The following is a 22,836-nucleotide window of genomic DNA, read 5'->3' on the forward strand; positions in this document are numbered from 1 at the left end:
AAATAATTCACTGTGTAACAAATTTGTTCTTGTCCCTGGGTAGTAAGTGTCATTTCCTAATTGTTTATGCCTCAAAAGTACAGAAAATGGCTATAACTATTATTATTCCCTACTAACTTTGCTTTTGTGACCAGGACATTGAGATTTAGACATTTACCTATTTTCAATGAGAACACGTGGTGCGAATTTGTGTCATTCGCTCAAAATGAAGTCCTGGTCACAAAAGCAAAGTTAGTGGGGAATAATAATAATAATAGCCATCTTCTATACTTTTGAGGCATAAGCAATTAGAAAATAACACTTAGTACCCAGGGACAAAAAAAATCGTGTTACATAGTGTCATTCCCGTCGAGGAGACAGCGAGCGGACGGACGCGGTGCATTCCAATAGTTGGTGTTTTTATTTGTTTTTTTTTACCAGCAAGCCGGGCTTAACGAGCAGAAATATATTTTTTTAAAAACTCCGGAACGAATCGAGGGGAGGGGGAGAGGGGGGGTAGAGGTTTCTGTGGCAGGGCAGAGATCGGAGCAGCACGGCTAAGTGTAACCACTGCTTCTATGGGAGCGCCCCTTTTGTCAATCCACTGCTGGATGACTCCCCCCCACCCACCTCTTCCAACACGCGTGGTCAGCGCAGAGTAGTAAAGACCGAGTGCCATCTCGAGTTGGCGATCACGGGAGGCCCATCCACCAGCAGTGGCGTGAGAGAGAGCAACTGCAGGGCTGCGCCTTTACCGGTTCACATTGCGTGTACACGTACAGTACTGCCATGACTCCAGCCACACCGGGCGGGTCAGCGGGGGGGGGGGGGGGGTTATTTGACCATACTTCACCTCGCTCGTCAGTGGAGGTCGGTGTAGGCAGGGGGACCGTGGGAACATAGTAGTGCAGTACAACAATGGGAGGTCCTGCACTGCCCAAAGCGTAACCCCTCCGTGTGACATCTCCCGAATGTTCACTCGCGTTCAATCAATATTAGTTCCCCAACATCAATATTCGGGAACATTGTGGCTTACTCTCCAAAATATCTGCACAGACATTTTTTTTACGTTTTGCTTCAAACAAATTATGAATCTTCCGTCGCGCATACGGAGGAAGTCTTGAGTGGCGACACTTTCACCATCGCTCCGTGTCGTTTCACTCTGGGCATCGCGGGACATTTACACGCCATCTGTTTTGGGCCTAACTTTCGTCCTCACCTATGTAGCCAATTGCTTCTGTTTGTACCCCCTAACCCATAGCAAATATCGCTTGCTACCGGGCCACAAATAAGTGGGGGGGGTGGTAGGGGTGGTGGTGGTGGGGGTGGTGGGGGGTGGTAGGGGGCGGTGGTGGTGGTGGGGGGGGGGTGGTAGGGGGCGGTGGTGGTGGTGGGGGGTGGTGGTGGGGGGTGGTGGTGGTGGTGAGGGGTAGGACTATGAACGTTCCCTGGTGGGAGGGACGATTCAAATTACGGCCGCACACTTAGCGCGCAAACGACAAAAACCCAAAACAACCCCACGCTCGTTGGCCTTAAAAGGAAAACAATTATAAAAAATGGGTGACGTTTCGGGCAATGGCCCTTCTCCATAGCGCGCACAAACGAAAGGGCCCATCGTCCTACAAACAGTTGCCCTTCTCTACGTTCTCCTTGTGAGGCCACGCGTCACACCGCCGGTACTGACGGCCGTTGTCCTCCGAGGGGGTTTTTTGTTGTTATTGTGTATATTCTTTTTTAGAACCGCATCAAAATCACGGCGTAACCATCCGCCATTGGCGTCCCCTTGCTGCAGCAAGAAGCGCACGGGGCTCCAGTGTCCAAGCGTAACGGCGGGTGTCCGCCTAGCGCGGTGTTCTTCCACTTCGTTTTCAGAGGCATGGGGGCCCCCAACTTGACGCCGATAAGACGTCGTCAGTGTGAGGGCCGCTACACATTTCAAACCAGTGGGGGTTTGACAGCAGCGCGATGATGATGATTGGGGGAGTCTTTTCACTCCTTGTGTATTGTTGGGGGCCACACTAAAGGTCACCCAGGGGAAGCCGGCGGCCTGCGGGCCCTTGCAATGAAGAACCCCGGCTTAGCGCACATATTTGTGATCTTTTAGGGGGTTTCCCTTAACCACAGTGGCTTCAGACCCCCCCTCCTGCCCCCCCCCATTGTAGCTCCTGATGCACGACGAAGAAAACATCACAATCTAAAAAGCGTCGCAGTCACAGCGCTAATAAACGCGAAGGTGTTTCGCTTTAGCCGCACGTGTGGTGGACGCAGATTCAACAACAAACGCTGGGCAGCAGTGGCAGCCCTGCTCAGCCCAGCACCTCTGAAAGCTCATCTGCCTGTGGTTGTTGACATCTCCAAAGGGCACTGTTTATCCTCCTACGGGACCTAAAAAGCCATTTCATAGTAATTCTAATTATCGACGGTTTCGAGGAAATTCTGACTTTAATTTGCTCGTTATGCATCATCATTATTATTATTGTTAGCTTTTGGAACGAGTTACATTCGCGCGTTGCGCCAGACAGGCAGCCACGACCGCTGTTGATATTCGAAGAATTCGCCGTCGTCGTGGGAGCAGAGAGGACGGGACAGGAGAGGGGAGGGGGTCAGGGGCAAGAAGACCAAAACAAAACCTTCACGGGATGTTCGCGTGAACTCGCAGAGACGGCAAACAACCCCAACGCTTAACCCGTCGAGTTGGGGCCAAACGGAAGGGAAGGAGGGAGGAAGGCCGAGAGGTCGGCCGTGGAAAAGAAAATTAAAAATAAATGATGTTGTGCAGACCTTGTTCCTCTTTCGTAGCCAACCCCATCCTAATCGGAGGTGTGGGAAATCACTTCCAATACCACTGCCTAGACAAGGAGACCAACAACGACTATGACGATGATGACCCCGACGATGCCGGTCTCGTTGGTGTCGTTGTCGACTGTTGTGGCGCTTCAACGTCAGCGCTGGAGAGACAAAGGCTGTGCCAGGCACGCTTGCTGGCCACACGACAATCCTTGCATGCTCCGTCGGCCTTAATAGGCGCTCGCCAACAGCACTTGCCCTAAAAAGTCTACGATGTTCTGTACGTCAGTCGTTGGGTTGATGTAGGCGTGTATGTTGAACTTCTTTCACACCGTACGTAGCCAACCATGCTAATGCCAGGTGCAGTATGAGGGCCTCCCCGTGCCGTGGGGGTTGTTCGACCGTATTTCACAACACTGACAAGGCCATCGGGAGAGATGTGTTCTTGTTCTTGTTGATGGTGGTGGTCGAATGCATGGCGATGAGGATGCTGACAGGGATAACGAAAGAGGTGACGAGGAGGAGCAGGGGGGGGTGCGCGAGGCTCGAAGCAAGCCAAGACATCGCGGACGAGTGCAAGCTAGCAGCAGCAGCAGCATGTGGGCTGCGAGAATTCACGAGAGTGGCTTGGGGCCTTGCTTCAGTTGGCATTATTTTAAGTGCGTCTAGTTTGTTGTCCTTCCCCCGCGCACCTCCGATTAGCGCGGTTGGCTACGTACGGTGCGAAAGAAGTTCAACATACATCCATGATGGTGGTGATGGCTGTGGTCATGTTGATGGTCATGTTGAGGAGGTACCTGCATGAGGAAGTAGGGGATGTTGACGTTGATGATACTGGTGATTCTGACGATGCGGCCGTCTGGAACGCTCTTCTGATATTAGGAAGCCAATGGGAGTTATGCACGTTTAAATCATCTAGATTGAAACGTCCTTTCTATAGAAAACCGGTTAATCCTGCGGGCGTGTAAACCGTATGAAACACTTACGCGCCGCTCACGTCACGGATGACGTCGATCGTCCACCGTGACGCGATGCGCGTCACGGCGATACGCGTCGTAACGACATCGTCGGCCCGCGAGGACGCCGGCGGCGCGAATTTTAAAGATGCCGCACGCTTTGGGGAAGAATAAAAAACGTGCGGCAACATTGGCCCCTACGGCGAGACTCGGCAGGAACCCTGCTGATAAACGAGGCCTTGAGACTCAAGTGAGGCTTTCCTAGATGTGAAATACCTCGCCTGGCATGCAGTGGGCTCGTGGGTTCAATCCCAACCCTTGACGCCTGTATATTTGGAGTTTTCAGGTCTCTCTCTCTCTCTCCCCGTGGTGGTGTGGATTTGTCTCCGGATTCTCCGGTTCCCCCCCCCCCTCCCCCACATTTAGAATCAACATCACCACGCGTTTAGAGTATTTGGCTGCTGCTATAAATGTCCACGTGATGATGAGCCACTTCGTTGAGCTGTCATTGGTGGCCAGGTCACTTCGGAAAAAAAGAGCTACATAGCTCAGTGGGGCTTCCTTAGTAAAATAAAAAATAGTTTAGTCTTTACCTCATATTGTACAACACAGCAGTGTCCCGGAAAGAGGGGGACGCATGAGCCTCTCGACAATGAGGCACTGCTGTCAGTGGTAGCGCAGGCAGCACCTGACACGCACGCAGAGCAGTCGGGAGAATGGCAGTCAAGCGGCGTGCAGACGTCACGGACCCACAGACGTCACACGGACCCACAGACGTCACACGGACCCACAGACGTCACACGGACCCACAGACGTCACACGGACCCACAGACGTCACGGACCCACAGATGTCACACGGACCCACAGACGTCACACGGACCCACAGACGTCACACGGACCCACAGACGTCACGGACCCACAGATGTCACGGACCCACAGAGGCTCCCATGGAAGGGGGCCCACAAGTGCTGCAAGGGCACGAGAGCCGGCGGAAAGGACCCGCCTCTCGCTGGGCTCATCAGCATCCCAGCCAGTCCTTGAGGCTGACCCCGACCTTGTTCAGTCTCAGGTTGCGGTCCATGTACTTCTGGTAGTAGAAGTCCTTGAAGAAGTAGACGGCACCTGCAGGAGAGGAGGGGGGGGGGGGGCAAAGGGGTTACAGTCCCCAGCATTATCAGAATCTGTATGAAGAATCTGATGAGCTATGAAGCTCTTTTTCACAGATGTCCAGTCGGGGCAGGTCAGAACGTTACGACAACAAACAACACAAAGACAAACACGACAGGAGTGCAAAGTATAGGAAAGGTAAAAAAAAAAACACTTATAAAAAAAGTTTTGATTTATTTGGATATTTTTATCACCAGGTAAGACCCACCGAGCCATTAGCTTTTTTTTCAGAAGCTACCTGGTCACAAATGACAGCTCAGCGAAGTGGCTTGTCATTATCATCACGTTGAAATCCACAGCAGCAAAATAACCCCGCGGTTCCGGACTATTCCAAAACGCCGCAGCCAGGCGCCTCCTCGCACGCGCCCGCTGAACGAGGCTCCGTCGCCCTGCTCGCTCCACAGGCTCCCCATCCAAACCCAGGATCGGTATCCAAAACGCTCGTTCGCCCTCCTCAAGATCCTCCCGGTGGAGACAACAGAGTCCGCCTCGAGTGTTACAATCTCGGGCGATAACGTTTGCAGGTGGATTCAATGAGAAACTGCAACGTGCTGACACGGTAACATCTCAATGTGCCGTGGTGGCGAGGAGATGTTGACTGCCTCGCCTGGTATACAGGAGGTCGTGGGTTCGATCCCGACCCTGACGCCTGCTGTATGTTTGGAGTTTGCGTGTTCTTCCCGTGGTCACGTGGATTTTTCTCCGGGTCCTCCGGTTTTTCCCTCCACTTTTAGAATCAACGTCACACATTGAGAGTATTTTTCTGATATACATAATTTGTGACCAGGTTGTTTCTGAAAAAGAGCTATACAGCTCAGTGGGCCTTATCTGGTGAAATAAAAATAGGAGTAAATAATAGTAATAGCTTCATCATCACTGCTTTTCTCACATAGAGATATTTTGACTCACGTAGAGAAGCACCGACTCATAGACCCATTGACATAAATACCGACCCGCAAACTCATAGAGACCCGCGGACCGAGAGATCCATGAGACTCACAAACATATAGAAACCCACAGACTCACATAGAAACCCACAGACTAACATAGAGACCCACAGACTCAAATAGAAACCCACAGACTCACATAGAAACCCACAGACTCACATAGAGACCCACAGACTCACATAGAGACCCACAGACTCACATAGAGACCCATAGACTCACAAAGAGACCCATAGACTCACGTAGACTCATATACAGTGACCCAGTTGACTATGAATGACCCCGAGTGACCTTGAGTGACTTTGAATTTCCCCTGAATAATCCAAATGACACTGAATGACCCGGAATAGCGCACATGAGCCCGAGTGACTCCGAATGACGTGGAATAATTCGAGTGACCCTGAGCGACGCCGATTGACCAGAGGGTGACCCCGAATGACCCCCAGTGATCCCGAGTGACCCCAAAAGTGTCCGTCCTGGCATCCCGCCGTCGGGACTCACCACCGTGTGCTAAGGTGGCGTCGACGCTGTCCGGCACGCCGTTCCAGTAGTCGCCGATCAGCTTGGGGTAGTCTGCATCCATCTTCTTCTTGTGCTCGTTGTATCTGAGCACAACAACGTCCCCCCACACATGAACACGTGACTCTCCCACCGCTGGAATATTCGTTTTGTGATTCATATCATTGGATTTTCCGGGAGCATTTCCGATATTTTGTCCAGATTCTCTGCTCTTGTAATATTTTGCATTATTTACACGCCAAGCACTAATAATGTACATTGTGGGGCGATTTCTGGTGGTGGGGGGGCGGGGGAAAAACCGGATATGACGTCACTAAAATATCAGTGACATTACTTCTGATTTTCCAAAATCGGCTCGGAAAATAACGATTGGATCGTCCAAAATGTAATATATAGGCCCAATCTAACAGATGAATTCGAATTAATTGTCAAATACAGCAGTTCGTGGGTTTGATCCCGACCCTGATGCCTGTACGTGGAGTTTGCATGTTCTCATGCTCTCTCTCCCCGTGGTTGCATGGATTTTTCTCCGGTTCCTCCTGTTTTTCTCTCCACATTTAGAAACAATGTCACGCGTTAAGAGCATTTGGCTACTGCTATAAAATTCCACGCGACAAATCCACTCCATTGAGCTATCAATGTGTGATGGCCAGGTCGCTTCTGAAAAAAATCTGTACAGCTCAGTGGACCTTGCCACTTGGTAAAAAAAAAAAGTTTAGTTTTATTTTCTAAAATAGCTATGAGCCACGCGCCACCTTATTCCAACGCGTCGCTCGGCACAACTTCACGGCACGTTGGCACGGTTCATCATCGTCATCATCTCGGCGCTCACCTCCAGTACTTGTCCCCGGCGAAGAGGTACGTCTTCTTGTTGTGCGACCAGTAGAACGCCGCGTCCAGGCCCGGCAGCTCCGCGGGCAGGCCCAGGCGCGTCACGCTCTTGGGGTAGCCCGGCAGCAGCTTGCCACCCGCGTACGCCCAATACTTGGTGCCTGGTGGGTGAGGACGAGGTCAGAGGCGGGTGAGGGCGGGGGTGGGGGGAGACATGGGTGAGCACAGCTTCGCAGCTATCCGGCCGAATAACAGTCACGCGTTTAGAGCATTTTGGCTGCTATAAATCTCCAAGCGATAAGCCGCTTTCGTTGAGCTATCATTAGTTATAGGCAGGCCGCTTCTGAAAAAGAGCTACAATCGCTCAGTGGGCCCTTACCTGGTAAAATAAAACATTTTTTATGGTTTAGTTTTATCGCTTACACATCGTAACATGACCGCGGGAGTAAGCAAGCCGCTCAAAGTCGGGCCTAGGCCCCTAAAGCGCTGGTTCTTAGTGGGCCTTAACCGGTAAAATAAAAATAGTTTGTAGTTTTCGTTCAGTATTAACCGACGTGAGCTGCGAGATTTGCTAACCCTGGCAGCAAAGCGGCGGTTCGATCGCGTTGGGGGGGGGGTGCTCACCGGAGAAGAACACAGTGTGGTTGCTGCTGGGTTCGGTGTACGCGGCCTCAACCCTCTCGGGGAGGCCCTCCCACACATCGGTGTTCCAGCGGGGACGGCCCGCCCGCGAGCCTGGGTGCGTCACGCGCATGTGCATCCTGCAACAGGGGCGGGCGCACCAGGAGGAGGAGGTGATGAAGGTGTCCCCCCCACCCCCGCAGTGCGTGTGTGTGGCGTGCACAGACTCTCCCATCGCTCATTAAACCCGCTCCTCCCACTTCACGGCGTTGGTTGTCCTTCCCCGCACCTCTGATTAGCACGGTTGGCTACGTACGGTGCGAAAGAAGTTCAACACGCGGTACACACACGCTTGGAAATTGGTATTTCCGACCAGCGCTGGCCAAAGGGGTTGTACTCACTTGTTCTTGAAGAAGTAGACCTGCCCGTTGATCTGGGCGATGGCGTCGAATTTCACCTTGACGTCCTTACACACCTCGTACTTGGGCCCCGTGTCGGGAGCCTGAGTCGGTGGGGCAACTGGGGCCTTGGTGGGCTGAGAGGGCTTCCCGCCCTTCCCCTCACCTGCACCAACGGGGAAGGGGAGGGAATGGGAGGTAGGGGGGGCGTCACCACCACTGACATCACCGTCGTTACCACCATCAGCATCACCAGGACCACCTTCACCACTATCATAACAACCATAATCAACATCATTACCATCGACACCACTGCTGATCTGGATTAATGGAGCATCCAAATGCCCCTGCGGGCCCTCTTATCCAAACCAGCTGTGCCGAACCAGCCCTAGCGCGGCTCAGGGGGCGCCAGCATTGTTTTTCCACTGCACATGCCGAGCGGCGTCACACGCAGTGAAGACGACACGTGATGTATGGTAAACTTCTTTCGCACTGTGCGTAGCCAACCGTGCTAATCGGAGGTGCGAAACCCAGGCAGCGGAGATGAGAGCGCCAAATCCTAACCAGTGGACCACCAGGGAATGCTGTGTCCTCAGTGTAATGACTGAAAATACACGCGTTGAACGTGTCAGTAGCCTCGACCCTGGCCCTGCTTGGCGACAAGCCAGACACGAATGTCTGTCAGAGACCAGCAGCAGCGCATCACAATTTGGTCCCGGCTCGGCACGGCCTCAACTAACCGGTGGAAAAACCACCTGCACCGTTAGGGCCCCGCGCTGGCTCGGCTCTCGATGTGCCAGTGCCAAAAAGTGCATAGTCAACCATGCTAATCAGAGGTGCTAACCTGACGCGGGTAGCAAGCAGTCCCCTGCGCAGTGCCCATCCCTTCCCCAGCGACAGGCACCCTCCCAGCCACAAACCCATCTATCCACCCACTCACCCACCCACCTGCACTCCCACCCACCAAACCCACCCGCCCGTCTGCCCGCCCGTCTGCCCGCCCGCTCACCGTAGAGGTACTGGATGCCGGCGATGTCGTCAGGGGTGAGCGGGTTGTCGCGCGTGAACTTGTAGGTGGGGAACATGAGAGCCTCCTCCTCTTGCGAGTGCTCCAGGCCCAGCGCGTGGCCAAACTCGTGCGCCGCCACCAGGTAGAGGCTGTAGCCTGGGCACGGTGGTGGGGAGGGGGGGAATGGGAGGGGTCACGACGCACGGTCAGGGAGCTCGCCGGCCGGGCCAATCGTGCGGATGACCACTCGTGCCGGTCCCCTCGAGTTCTCAGCGGGGCGAGCAGAAGAACTTAACGACTCGGGCTTCATTTGTTTGCCATGCCCAACCTCTTTCTGACAGGTGTCTCCCCCTCCCCCCCACCAGACTTTGCTTCTGAGGACCCATGGTGGTGAGATGTTAACGACCTCACGTGGAATACAGCAGCTCTGTGGGTTTAATCCCGACCCTGACGCCCGTTGTATATTTGGAGTTTGCGTGTCTCTCTTTCTCCCTGTGGTAAGGCCCAGTGAGCGCTCTTTGTCAGAAGAGACCTGGCTACCACCAATGATAGCTCAACGAAGTAGTGGTTTATCATCACCTAGAAATTGATAGCAGCAGCCAAATATTTGAAACGCGTGATGTCGATTTTAAATGTGAAGGGAAAAACTCGGAGGACTCGGAGAAAACTCCATGTGACCACAGGCAGAGAAAGAGAGACATGCAAACTCCAAATATATAGTAGGCGTCAGGGTCGAGATCGAACCCATGATGTTCTGCATACCAGGCGAGGTAGTTAACATCTCCTAGCTACCGTGGCGCCCCGTCTGACTTTTTCGAACAAATTGCTCCCCTCGGAAATGTTCAGCTGGGCGTGCCACCGATGTTCACCTCAACATGGACATCTTTATTCGCTCATTTCATTTCGCCTCGAAGTGGTGTTCACCCCGCCGCCGGACGGAGGCGCGCAAAGTGTGCACGAGGGGGGGCGGGGGAGGGGAGAGTGGGGGAGGTCACCGGCATCGGGACAGAAGCCCCACTTCTTGTCGTCGTCGAAGCTGGAGGTGGTGGCGCACCAGGACTTCCCGTCCTTGCGGCCGTTCTGCGTGCAGGCGTCGTACGAGTCGTCCAGAAACACGAAGGGGAAGACGCACGGCGCGCCCTCCGCATTGCCGCCCGACGTCGCCATGGCTGCGGACGGGAACGAGTGGGAGGGGGCGGGGGGTGGCACCAACCCACGGCCCACGCATGACATCGCGCTCGTGAATATTATTTCACTTCTTGAAACAAAAAATCTGCCGCGAAAACAAATGCTTCCCTCATGCTGTTGTAAACTCACTGCCCCGCCCCGGTACTGGACGTCAGTCAGCAAAGAACTTCATAGCTCATCGGAGTCCTCCTTCTGCAAGTCTAAATAAAGATTCTGAAAATCCCGGATCGAGCAATTGCCGTGGCATCTGCTGGGTCGGAGAGGGTGCAGTGCCCCAACCACTCGGTCGGTCTCCCAGCGACTAGTTTGGTCAAAAAACATTTGTATCGCCTAAGATAGTACAATTCCTGGTACTCAAGTGGAATGTATTTCTAAAAAAGTTTAAAAAGTTCTTTCTTTTTCCAGGTAAGGCCCACTGGGCTATACAGCTCTTTTTCAGAAGCGACTTGGCCACAAATTATAGCTCAACGATGTGGCTTTTCATCATCACGTGGACATTTATATAATAGCCAATTACTCGGAGAATAATCCACGCGACCGCATGGTGAGAGAGAGACACGCACACTCCAAAAATACAGTAGGCATCAGGGTCGGGATCAAACCAATGATCTCCTGTATACCACCACGACCTCCTACATACCCCCCTTGGCCACTGGCACATCCGAGCTCCTCAGCGTGCAGGGAGGCACCTCGGACGTCTCGTGAGGCCGGCGTAGTGCGGTTTGGCTGCGCACTCGGCGCCGCAAGAAGACCATCCACACTGCAACGCGGCCTTCACAGTCCACAGCGTGACAGCGATCGCCACGGCCGGACCGTCGATCGCACGATCAAACGACTCCCGCGCCGCCGATTCGCAGCCAACTCTCGCCGATCGCCGCCGAGCCTCCGCAGAGGCTATCGAACCTCCTTCACAACCTCGACACTCACAGAGACGACGTCCCTGGCTTCACCGTGCCATGCGAACGAAGTCTTGACGCGCGGCTCGGATAACGTGCCAGTGGCACAGGCAAATAGCCGGCCGGCGGGAAAGACCGCCGCGTTTCCGCGAGGGCCCAGAGTGGGCGCGACTCCTGCCGGACGCTGCGGCGATGTGCCCACCACCCCACTGGCCCCAGCCTCCCCTGTCACCGTCGGAGGGGCAGAAGCCGTAGAGCTTGTCGCGGTCGTAGTCCTCCGTGGTGGAGCACCAGCGGTAGCCATCCTTGCGCCCGGTGGCGGTGCACGAGTCGTACGTCTCGCCCAGGAACACGAAGGGGAACTTGCACGGCTTGCCGCCGCCGTTGCCGCCGAACGTCATGAGGCCTGGGGGGGTGCCGGCGGCCGCACGGGTGGGCAAACGAGCGGGGCGGTGGAGCGCGCACAGTGGGGGCCTGCATGCGCAAGGCTATTTATTTTTGACTAGCATTGTACTTCTCCACGCTTGTCAATGCGTTGTGCAATCCATTGTTATATTAATTGAAAACTCGTTTTCTAAATCGAAATCTCGTTTCCTTAGAACTGCTCGTCATTGTGTTTAGTTTGTGGTCATTCACCCCGCCGTACCTCCGATTAGCACGGTTGGCTATGTACGGCGCGAAAGAAGATCAACATACGTACGTACAAAGTGTCTTACACAGATGAGAGTACCTGGTAGGTTAGGAGGAGCGGTGAAGTTAATCATAATAATGCTTAAGTACCATTGGTAAATGTGCAATTTTCATCACGCAAGGCTAGCATGAAGGTGGCTACGTTTCACGCACGAGTATTGTCGGCGGCGATAGTTCCACGGTCGGCGTGCGATGTCGCTTCGTGGTTTTACTCGATTGTGAGATTTGCGTTGCCGTTTTTTGTAAATTTAGCAAATGTGAACACACAACACGTGGCCTGCTCCGTTCAGAATAGCGTCGTGAGATATTTCACGGCCACTGCGAGTGAAGCGGACAGCGGGGGGTTCAGACACCCGGCACTTTTAACCGGGGCAGCCACTGGTCGCAAAAAAACCTCCACGGCAACGGGGGATGACGAGACTCCAGGATGGGTGAGCGGGTGATCGAGCGAGCGAGCGAGCGAGCGGGTGAGTGAGGGAGTGAACGAGAGGGCGCGTGGCACTCACTTTCAGAGGGGCAAAAGCCGTACTTGGCGTCGGTGTCGAAGTCGGCGGTGGTGGAGCACCACAGCATCCCATCCTTGCGTCCCTTGGCGGTGCAGCCGGTGTACTCCACGCCCTCGAAGAGGAACGGGAAGTGGCACGTGGCTCCCTCGGCGTTCCCGAAGCGCGTCTTGATCACTGCTCGCCCACCGATGGCATCATCGACGTTACAATACCACCACCACCGCCGCCACCAACCACCGGCGACAATACGCACCACCGCCACCGCCACCGCAGCAGCGGCAGTAGCCACAGCAGCACTGGCAGCGATGTCACAAAAAATGTGCGGCACGGCGGTTCGAGATGTGCCACCACCACCGGCGCCGCGCGTGCGGCCACCCCGGGTGGCCCCAGCCGTGGGGGCCACCTGCCGCTGGGCGACGGCGACGGCTGCGCCGTGGGTGCGGGAACACTCGCCACGCCGTTGTTTTACCTTTGCCCTCCCCGAGCGACCACTCCTCGTCGTCGTCGAAGTGCGAGTCTCCCCCCTCGCCGCTGCGTGGAGGGAAGGCGTGTGCCAGCAGCCCGTCCTTGCCGTCAAACGGGTAGCCGTCGCCGTGCTCTGAGACGCGCATGCACGCCCGCACGTCAAGGAGCATGAACCATCACCACGCGAACGCCGGTCATCCTCGCAGGGGCCTTTGACTGGCCATGAGATAAAGATGGTGACCGCATCGTGCACTTTCAGATGCTTTTCTGCGGCCATCTGGAGCATTCTTCCTTCCAATATCAGGAAGCCACTGGAGCTGTGCACTTTTAAATCATTTAGATTGAAAACTAATTTCATGGGAACTGCTTTTTGTATTGTACTCCCCCCTCCCACACCCCCTATCAGCACGGTTGGCTACGTACGGTGCAAAAGAAGTTCAACTTATGTACATATATGCATGTATAACTTATTGCGCACCGTACATAGCCAACCGCACTAATCGGAGGTGAACCTAAGAGCTGTTGACTCCCGCCATGAACACAAAGAGCGCAATAGAGGAAAGGACAAAACGATATCTGATAGATATTTTGTTCCCATCGGTGAACATTCATTGCCTCCTAATCATTCGAACACCCATTAAGGTTAGGGTTAGGTGCTGCGTTAGGGTTAGGGTTAGGTGCTGCGTTAGGCTTAGGGTTAGGTGCTGCGTTAGGGTTAGGGTTAGGTGCTGCGTTAGGGTTAGGGTTAGGTGCTGCGTTGGTTAGGGTTAGGTGCTACGTTGGTTAGGGTTAGGTGCTGCGTTAGGGTTAGGTGCTGCGTTAGGGTTAGGTGCTGCGTTAGGGTTAGGGTTAGGTGCTGCGTTAGTTAAGGTTAGGTGCTGCGTTAGGGTTAGGTGCTGCGTTAGGGTTAGGGTTAGGTGCTGCGTTGGTTAGGGTTAGGTGCTGCGTTGGTTAGGGTTAGGTGCTGCGTTAGGGTTAGGTGCTGCGTTAGGGTTAGGGTTAGGTGCTGCGTTGGTTAGGGTTAGGTGCTGCGTTAGGGTTAGGGTTAGGTGCTGCGTTAGGGTTAGGGTTAGGTGCTGCGTTGGTTAGGGTTAGGTGCTGCGTTAGGGTTAGGGTTAGGTGCTGCGTTGGTTAGGGTTAGGTGCTGCGTTGGTTAGGGTTAGGTGCTGCGTTAGGGTTTGGTGCTACATTGGTTAGGGTTAGGTGCTGCGTTGGTTGGGGTTAGGTGCTGCGTTGGTTAGGGTTAGGTGCTGCGTTGGTTATCGTTAGGTGCTGCGTTGGTTAGGGTTAGGTGCTACGTTGGTTAGGGTTAGGTGCTGCGTTGGTTATCGTTAGGTGCTACGTTGGTTATGGTTAGGTGCTACGTTGGTTATGGTTAGGTGCTGCGTTGGTTATCGTTAGGTGCTGCGTTGGTTAGGGATAGGTGCTGCATTGGTTAGGGTTAGGTGCTATGTTGGTTAGTTACGCTACGTTGGTTAAGGTTAGGTGCTACGTTGGTTAGGGTTAGGTGCTACGTTGGTAAGGGTTAGGTGCTGCATTGGTTAGGGTGAGGCGCTACGTTGGTCAGAGTTAGGTGCTACATTAGTTTGGGTTACGCTCTACATTGGTTACGGTTAGTTTCTACATTTGTTATGTTAGGGCCCTCCCTTAGTTAGGGTTAGGTGCTACTTCAGTTAGGCTTCACTAGTGGAGGGGAGGGGGAGATAGTGGGGGGTGGTGGCAGTAGTGAGGGGTGGGGCGGGAGGAGGAGGAGGGGGGGTGTCTCACCTCCACGGCCGAACATGATCATGATGTCGGCCTCGCCGTCGTAAAGCCGCTGGAAGGTGAGCGGCGTCACGGCGCTCCAGAGCGCCAGCGCGCGTGCGAACGCGTCGTCCACGAGGCGCGTGTCCAGGTCGGGCGTGTAGTTCAGGATCCTGCCACGCACGCAAACGTGGCCAAGCGGCACCGCCGCCGCCGCCGCCACCACCCCGGTCGTCATTCAGCCCTTCGGTCACGACGAGTTTTGTCCGCGGTAAAGAAAAATTGTCCGCGATGATGCCGAATTGTCTGCTCTGTCTTTGCGCGGAGGAAATTACTATTTACAGTACAGGGGCATAGAGCGCCACGGTGGTGAGATGTTGACTACCTCGCCTGGTATACAGGAGGTCGTGGGTTCTATCCCGACCCTGACGCCTGTGTATATGGAGTTTGCGTGTCTCTCTCTCCGTGGTTGTGTACATTTTTCCCCGGGTCCTCCGGTTTTTCTCTCCACATTTAGAATCAACGTCACACGTTTAGAGTATTTTTCCGCTATGAATTTCCACGTGATGATGATAAGCCACTTCCCCTTGGGCTATCATTTGTGATAGCCAGGATGCTTCTGAAAAAGAGCTACGTTGCTCAGTAGTGAGCCTTACTTTGATAAATAAAAAATTGTTTATAGTTTAGTTTAACACGAAGTAAAAAATAAATCCGTCATGACCTCAGTGGCTAACATCGACTGAAATAATTACGAATGACATCAGAGGAACTTTAATACATCGGCTTTCGTGACCACTTTTATTTCATAATAAAAGTTTTAATTGGGTTAGATTTTGTAAATATAAAAGATCGCGTAAATATAAACGTCGTACTCAAATTGTAAATGTTGTGGGTTTACTCTCCGGTTTTGTTTACGTGACGAACCTTACTAATTGGCTGTATCGGGTGGTGGGTGTAACGACACATTTACAGTTACATGATCTAACCCAACAAAAACTACGATCGTGGGAACTTTAACGTCCTCTGTGAGAGAATCAAACGGCGCGTAGTAGTATCGTTATTACTACTACCATTACGGTGACTACGCCCGCGGTAATAACCAGGGCTGCCGCTCCGATTCGAACCACGAAACATCAGAGGCATCGCCGCCGGGCCGCGTCGCCGCAAAAAAGGCCACGGGCGCAGCACGGCCGGGCGCGGCCCAGCCGGCGCCGCCGCCACCCCGACTGCGCCGCGCCGGGGCCCGGTTTTCGCGGGGCCCACCTGTAGGTGAGCTGCTCTTGGTCCCACTTCTCCTTGCGAGGGAACAGGTTGTAGGCGGCCACGTCGGGCACCCCGCACCGCGGCTTCTTCATGACGGCCACCGTGGCGGCGTCCAGCTCGCCGGTCTCCGCCAGGCGGAAGAAGCGCTGCATCTTGCGGATGGAGGAGGGCAGCTGCACCATGCTGCTGGAGTCGTTCCGCGTCTCCGTGTAGCCCAGGTTCTTCAGGTATTTCTGCGCACGTGCGAGAGAAAGACAGGGAGGGAGAGGGGAACGGGGTTGATGGTCGGATGAGGAGGAGGATGATTGGGTTTGGTCGAGGCGGTGATACTGCAGCTGCGAGGTAAGCAGAGGTGGAGGAGCTGGAAATGGGAAAGTAGCAGAGTGAGATTTTGGAACGTATGCACAGTATGTGTACGTACGATGGACTTCTTTTGCACTGTACTTGGCCAACTGTGCTCAGAGGTGTGGGGGAAAGGAAAACAAACTGAACACAATAAAGCAGTTTTCAAGAAAGAGTTTTCAATCGAGATTTAAAAGTGCGATCTGGGAATGGGACGAGAGACGTGTGAACGTGTGGGCAGGCAAACGCACCATGGCCATCCTTAGGTTGCGCATTTGCTCCTCGCTCTTCTCTTGCAGGGAGGAGGCGAGGGGGGCGTCTTCCCCGTCGCCCGCTCTCCCGCCAACGTCGTGCTGTCCGGGCTGCCCGTAGTCCTGGGGTTCCGCGCCGCCGGCATCGCCCGTCTGCTCCCCGCCGCCGCTCTCCGGGGCCAAGGGGGCACTCGGCGCCAGCGGCAGGAGCGCCAGCAGCAGCAGCAGCAGCGGCGGCAGTCGCACACCAAGCCCACGGTGGGACGACATCGCAACAAAACAAACCCCGCGCGGTCTTGAGACAAAGAAAACTCGGGAGAGATCAAACGGGGCTAGCGAAAACAAGGATTTAAGAACTTCAAATCCAGAAGGATTTAAGATTTGTTTTTTTTTCAATGCGACCTGGAGCTCGGGGGTCACTGCGAGCGAACGAGGCGCGCAGTCCCTGCTCGCGATGCGCGCGTCGAGAGACGCTTATAACCCCTGGCGCTCGCTGGCGGAACAGGAAACGGGAGGAGGGAGAGCGGCTGGCTGCTGGCTTGCGGTGGGGGGGGGAACCGTGAACGGAGGAGAGGGGGACGAAGGAGTAGAAGGAGGAGGTGGAAGAGGGAGGCACAGGGCAGGCGGTGAGGAAATTGCACACGAGCGAGCCCCCGAGTGCAACGGTTGGACATCGCGTCCCCCCCTACTGCCCTCCGGGGGAGAGAGGGCCCTTCCATTGTTTTGGTAATTTGAGGAGTGAGCCAGGAGGAGATCATGATGATGATGATAAGGCGAAGACGAGGAGAATGAGGAAGGAAGATGATAAAAAAATATATCAAATGTACGTTGAAGTACTTTTGCAGCGTATGTAATCAACCGTGCTATTTGGAGATGTTGATAATGGCCAGGGGTAAGCAACCTGTGGCTCTGGAGTCGCGAGTGGAGGCTCTTTGGCTTACCCCTCGTGGCTCTTTGGCTTGTCCCTTGCAGCCAGCGTTTTTTTTATATAAATACGAAACAACGTAATTGAACGTAAAAAGATAATCGACTAAACATGGCAGGAAATGGGCGACTACGGAATGTCCTGGTGATGACAAAATGTGCATCGGCCAAACGGTGTCGTTCAAGAATATCTGAGGGGAAATAAACGCGGTTTATTACATCGCCTATTTAGTTTATTATTGTCAGAATTTGTTTGCCATCATTCGATTGTTTTTGCCAAATACCGCCGGCTATGCTTGTGCACGTGAACGAGAAGCTCCGCGTGCGATGCGGCTTTCAAACCATTCTGGTCAGACAAAAAATTAAAATAAAATAGCTGCTCTTCTGCTTTGAAAGGTTACCGACCCCTACCCATGGCAGTGGACACAGCAGCTACCCAGCGCCCAGGCATTGCAACTGCACCCGGGGGGGGGGTCTTCGTCCTGGAGGGGCCCAGGCGCTGGGCTATGGATCGAGGAGGGGGGGGGGGGAAATTGAGAGAGGGGAGAAAGCCCACCCCAACACCCCACCACTTAATTCCAGCAAGGCCCACGCCAGTCACTCTACGCCACTGCCCGACTGTGGTCATCCAGGACACAACGGCGCATTGCCCCGATCCACGAAAATATGAAGGGCGCATTACACGGCGACGATTCACTACTCCGGTGCTCCTGACGTGGGTTGTCTGGCTCGACCACCACCAGAATGCGACGTTGTGGTTCAGTTGTACGACAACAAGATGATAGCTATGGCCAGAACTAAGAGGAGGTGGGATTACAACCACCCCCCTGCGCCTCTCTTTCACCAGCCTCGCACGTGCACTCAAGACTCGGCAATGCGTCACAGCTCCGGCATATATTATTTATTTCATTGATCGACGACGCTTGTTGACCCAAGCCGCCCAATCTCAGGACTCTTTATGTCAGGAGGACTCTGCCCAATGTTTTCACGCGCGGCGGTGGTGGTGGTGAAGGGGGTTGAGGGTGATGTTGCCGCTGCTGCTGCTAAGCATTATCCCAGTTGAGTCATGCGCAGTGTCTCGATTTCACAGCACTTTGGGGATAACGTTTTGGCCAACAGCGGTCAGGGTTCGCGAGTGGTTTTTTAAAACTATTGCGATGTATCAAACCGCTCCAGCAAACAAACGCAAGCTACACACGCACTTGCGCCTGCGATTTGTACTCATGTAGGAACTTCTTTCGCGCCCTACGTAGCCAACCGTGATAATAAAGTGTGGGGGAAGGACAACAAAATAGACACAAAAATAAATTATTTTTCAATCTTGACGATGATTTAACAGTGCACAGCTCCAGATGCATACTCTGCTGGCTGTTTGCATCACTCGATGCACACGGAGGGGCCTGGGCAAGGCACGGCCACGACAGACCCCACGCTGTGGGTGGGGGGGGGGTGGGTTGTTAGAGGTCACGTGGGGGGGAGGGGGTGGGAGGGAGACTCGCACATGTCTGTCCAGTGCTCGCCGAGCTGCATTGGTTTGCGGTTGCTGAACGAACACATTACACGTTCGCGCTCATTAAACACAAAGCGCTTGCCACATATGAACTGCAATACCTCGCTGATCTCATCAAGGAACATAAAAGATCACGCAAACTCCGGTCACCCTCACAGCAGCAGCAGCAGCAGCTTATGGCTGGCCATCGAACAAAGACAGGTCACCGCGTCGCGTGCTTTCAGACACGCTTCTGCGGCCTTCTGGAACGCCCTTCCAATATTGTGAAGCCACTAGACCCGTGCACTTTTAAAATCTAGATTGAAAAATAATTTATTTAGAACTGCTTTTTGTGTTTAGTGCTGTTGTCCTTCCTCCCCCCCCCCAGCCCCACACTTCCGATTAGCGTGGCTGACTACGTACGGTGCGAAAGAAGTTCAACATACGCGCACACACGCAAACCTGCACACCGCTCACATCGGCGTATTCGCACTTTTCTCGATGCCAACCGCTGAGTAAGGCCGGCCGCCAGCTCCTCCACTGCAAACACGGAGGGCGCGACGGACGACGGAGCTGACGGCGGGGCGACGTGCAGGGCTGTGGGGCCCACCTGCTTGGCGGAGCGCAGTGAGGCAGTCTTTTCTCCTATAATGCGATCGTTGCTGCGTTCCTGAAGGACACTGCATTATTGAAGAATCGCGTTGTGATGAATTATAATATAGGGTAAAGCACAGTCCGCGATTAACGTGAGATGCGTACGCAGGCCGAACAATGACGGAAGCACGTGGGTAGCATCTAGAAACATCCAGCAGCATCCCGTCTTGAGCGATGCTACGCCGAGTCAGCCATACGACCGCTTATTCCTACTCCGCGACGTAGTTCCGTTTGCTCAATCGCGTTATATCCAATTCGCATCGGCGTTATAAAAAAATGTTCTCTACTACATTCATCGCGTTATATATCCAATTCACGTTACAAAGGAGAAGAAACTGCAATGATAAAGGTTTGCCTAGCCGAGGAAAGCCTCACCGAGTTCCGAGGGGCGCTTTCAGGAGGCTCCTGCCATGCCAGGACGTTTGACAAAGAATTTAATTTCTCAACCCTTTCACATGCCGATGATGTACATGTATGTGTACGTCATCAGTTTTCTTCCGATTCCGTTCCAATGACGTACACGCACGGCACCAGTCATTATCGATGACGTATGTGTGCGTCATCTGAACGGAATCGGAAGATGAACTAAAATTCAATTACTTTATCTGTAAGTCTTCAAGTCGGAGATCTGTGATATTGGACATTTGTGAAAAAGAGCTTTGTAGCTCAACTGATTCCTCCCGTACAAGTAAATATTCTGATTCTGGAAGGCATACCGAGGCTCCCACAAGGCCACGCAAGAGGGTGTGTAGCACAGTTTATCGTCAGCTATCATAAATTGCGGTCGTGCCGCTACAGTTCTCTGCGGTGAGTCACAATGTCTTTAAAAACAACGGCGCTATGCCTCTCTAAATAAAATTCACGCCGAGCCATTCGCGCGTTCCGAGATTCGGTGGTAAACGGGACACCCACACCCTGCAACTTGGAGACGTCTCGGGACGGGAGAGGGTTTGTGAACATTTGGCGTCGTATGGGAGGAGGAAACCGGCGCAGCACTGTATCATGGAGGGGGTTGGGTGACACTCGGCACTGCGACCTCTAAGCTGCCCTCGACTGTGCAGACCACAGCTCACTTGACGAAGGGCTCTCAGATGCAGTTCTGTAATATCCGCTTCCGCGGGCACCACTCCGTGAGAGACCCGAATGGATTCTCCATCTTGTGATGACGCGACGCCGACAGCGCCATTCACGATTGAATTGGGCGATAAATTACAAAAAAATGTACACCACACTTTTGAACGCGTAGCTTTTCTTAGCCAATATCATGATTTACAATAGATTTTCGGGGAAGGCTATGTAATGATCTGTGAAACCCTCCATCAACCCGACAACAGCCAATTGGATTAAACCGTCACGTGTACAAGCGTTTGGACGCACCAGTCATGAGCATTTCGGATGACTGACCGGCAAGCTGAAGAGTAATCCGCACCTTCGATTTCCTTCCTCTGCACCTCCGATTAGCACGGTTGGCTACGTACGGTGCCGAAGAAGCTCTACATACGTTGCACACAGTACAGCCAAGTTCAGCAGTAGACACAGCGTCCACTGCTACATACACTTGTGAGAACTGGTCACATCAGTCCTGCGGCCTGACCCCAAAATCAACAGCGATTCAGTAAAACCTGAGACCCGCCAACCCGTGTTGTCAAAGCGCTGGATCCCAGGGGGTGCAATTGCATCACCACACGAGGCCCACATTCCTCCTCGCTGAAAAACAACACGCGACGTCTGATAGCGCGACGTCTGCCGTGACCGCGCCAAGCCCTCCTGGCTCAGCCTCCCTCCCCAGGCGCTCCCCCTCAGTGACTCAAAGGAAACGTCCCCATTGTAGACCACAACTTTCGGAGAACCAATTATGGGTTCTTGTTGTTGTCATAATTGTCCCTGGTGGAACATCTGGGTGGCTACGGGACACGCACGCATGGGACACAATTACTCCGTTTTCAACTAAGCTGTCGTCTGCGTTGACTCGCAAGTTAATTCCCGTATCAACAACAACAACAACATCGGAGTTGAAATGTGCTAGCGTCACCCCCTACTGCAGGGGTCCGGCCACCAAAACAACCCAAAGAGCCATTTTTTTCGAATTCGATAGAAAAAACATATTTCAAGAACTCCAATGCATGCGAATACAGAATCAGAATGTGTTTACTGGAAGAATCCGATGAGCTATAAAGTTATTTATGAAAGATGTCCAGTAGGGGTAGGTAATAACGTTACAACAACAATACAAAAACACAACAGGAGTGCAAAGTATAGGAAAGTTAAGCAAATCACTTAAAAATAAACAAGTCAAACGACATTATTTTTATCTTACCAGGCAAAGCCCACTGAGCCGCAAGTTGCCGGCCCCTGCCTTCCTGCAAAAAAACAATACTTGGCAGGACCCTCGTGGAAAAAGTCACGAGGCTCAGCAAGCCTTTCCTGGGTAAACAACAGCAACAACAACAGTAAATACAATAACAGTGTAGTCCCTTTCAGGACGCGTCAAAAGTCTAAGTGACGTCCTGCTCAAATGAGCATTGAGGTGGTGACTCGTCTGAGTCAGGGGTGGAAATTCCACGTTCCTGTGACGGGAGCGACCCTCTCCAAAAGGACGCAAATCATTGTTGATTTCACAGGAGTTGGCGGAAAAAACATGGCAATCATGCTGGCATGCGCCACAGCCCAGGAAGGAGTCTCACCTCCCGGCAATGAGAGAGTGGCCAAGTTGGTGGTCACTGTGGTGAGGACTGGCCATTTGTCAACGTGGAGCTATGAGCACACAAACCACCAACGGGCGGCTTCCGCAGCGTCCTGTGTGAAATGCAGAACACAGCATGTGCCTCTGACCGCTGTAAACAACGTCCTGACCACGGTGATGGCACACGGGATGCCCTCGTTAGCTCGCACAAACGAGGTCTTCTGTTGGGAGCCGCATCACTGTCGGGGGAGCGGTGGCGCAACCCCGAATGACCGCAGTACCATCGCCGAGCCGGCATGGACCAGAGTGTCAAGTAAAGGTGGACAGGCGAGGGCTTCGTGAATTGCAGAAGTGCCAACTGGTTGACTGATCCCAAGTACAGAAGCTACTTCATGGTTATGGTGAACCGTCGAACAAAGACGGTCACCGCATCACGCAACACTCTCCAGATGCACTTCTGCGGCCGTCTGGAACGCTCTTCCTTCCCATATTATAAAGCCACTGGAGATATGCACTTTGAAGTCGAGATTG

At 53.5% G+C, this 22,836-nt stretch overlaps 1 protein-coding gene across 1 annotated transcript; it reads right to left on the bottom strand.

Annotated features, from left to right (window-relative positions):
* Positions 1-381: 381 nt before the first annotated feature.
* MMP2 (matrix metallopeptidase 2) lies at positions 382-17,914 on the bottom strand. Its single transcript, XM_032977390.2, has 13 exons — positions 16,556-17,914; positions 15,963-16,195; positions 14,724-14,872; positions 12,961-13,089; positions 12,492-12,665; positions 11,528-11,701; positions 10,207-10,380; positions 9,212-9,367; positions 8,206-8,368; positions 7,808-7,944; positions 7,185-7,344; positions 6,335-6,438; positions 382-4,844 (listed from the first exon to the last, which is right to left on the bottom strand). Exons 1-13 carry the CDS (start codon positions 16,823-16,825, stop codon positions 4,741-4,743), a joined length of 2,127 nt encoding a protein of 708 aa, XP_032833281.1. The 5' UTR covers positions 16,826-17,914; the 3' UTR covers positions 382-4,740.
* Between the last annotated feature and the right edge of the window lie 4,922 nt (positions 17,915-22,836).

Source organism: Petromyzon marinus, chromosome 63, assembly GCF_048934315.1.
Source record: "Petromyzon marinus isolate PM22_M1 ecotype Great Lakes invasive population chromosome 63, UKy_Petmar_22M1.pri1.0, whole genome shotgun sequence".
NCBI classification, from domain to species: Eukaryota; Metazoa; Chordata; class Hyperoartia; order Petromyzontiformes; family Petromyzontidae; genus Petromyzon; species Petromyzon marinus.

Bases quoted from the DNA above. Each gene is read 5' to 3' on its own strand.
- MMP2 (XM_032977390.2), bottom strand. From the start codon at position 16,825: ATGTCGTCCCACCGTGGGCTTGGTGTGCGACTGCCGCCGCTGCTGCTG. The intron at 16,196-16,555 runs GTGCGTTTGCCT...GCACGTGCGCAG, and splicing joins GCAACCTAAGGATGGCCATG to AAATACCTGAAGAACCTGGG. The intron at 11,702-12,491 runs GTGAGTGCCACG...GCACCCCCCCAG, and splicing joins CGGCTTTTGCCCCTCTGAAA to GCCTCATGACGTTCGGCGGC.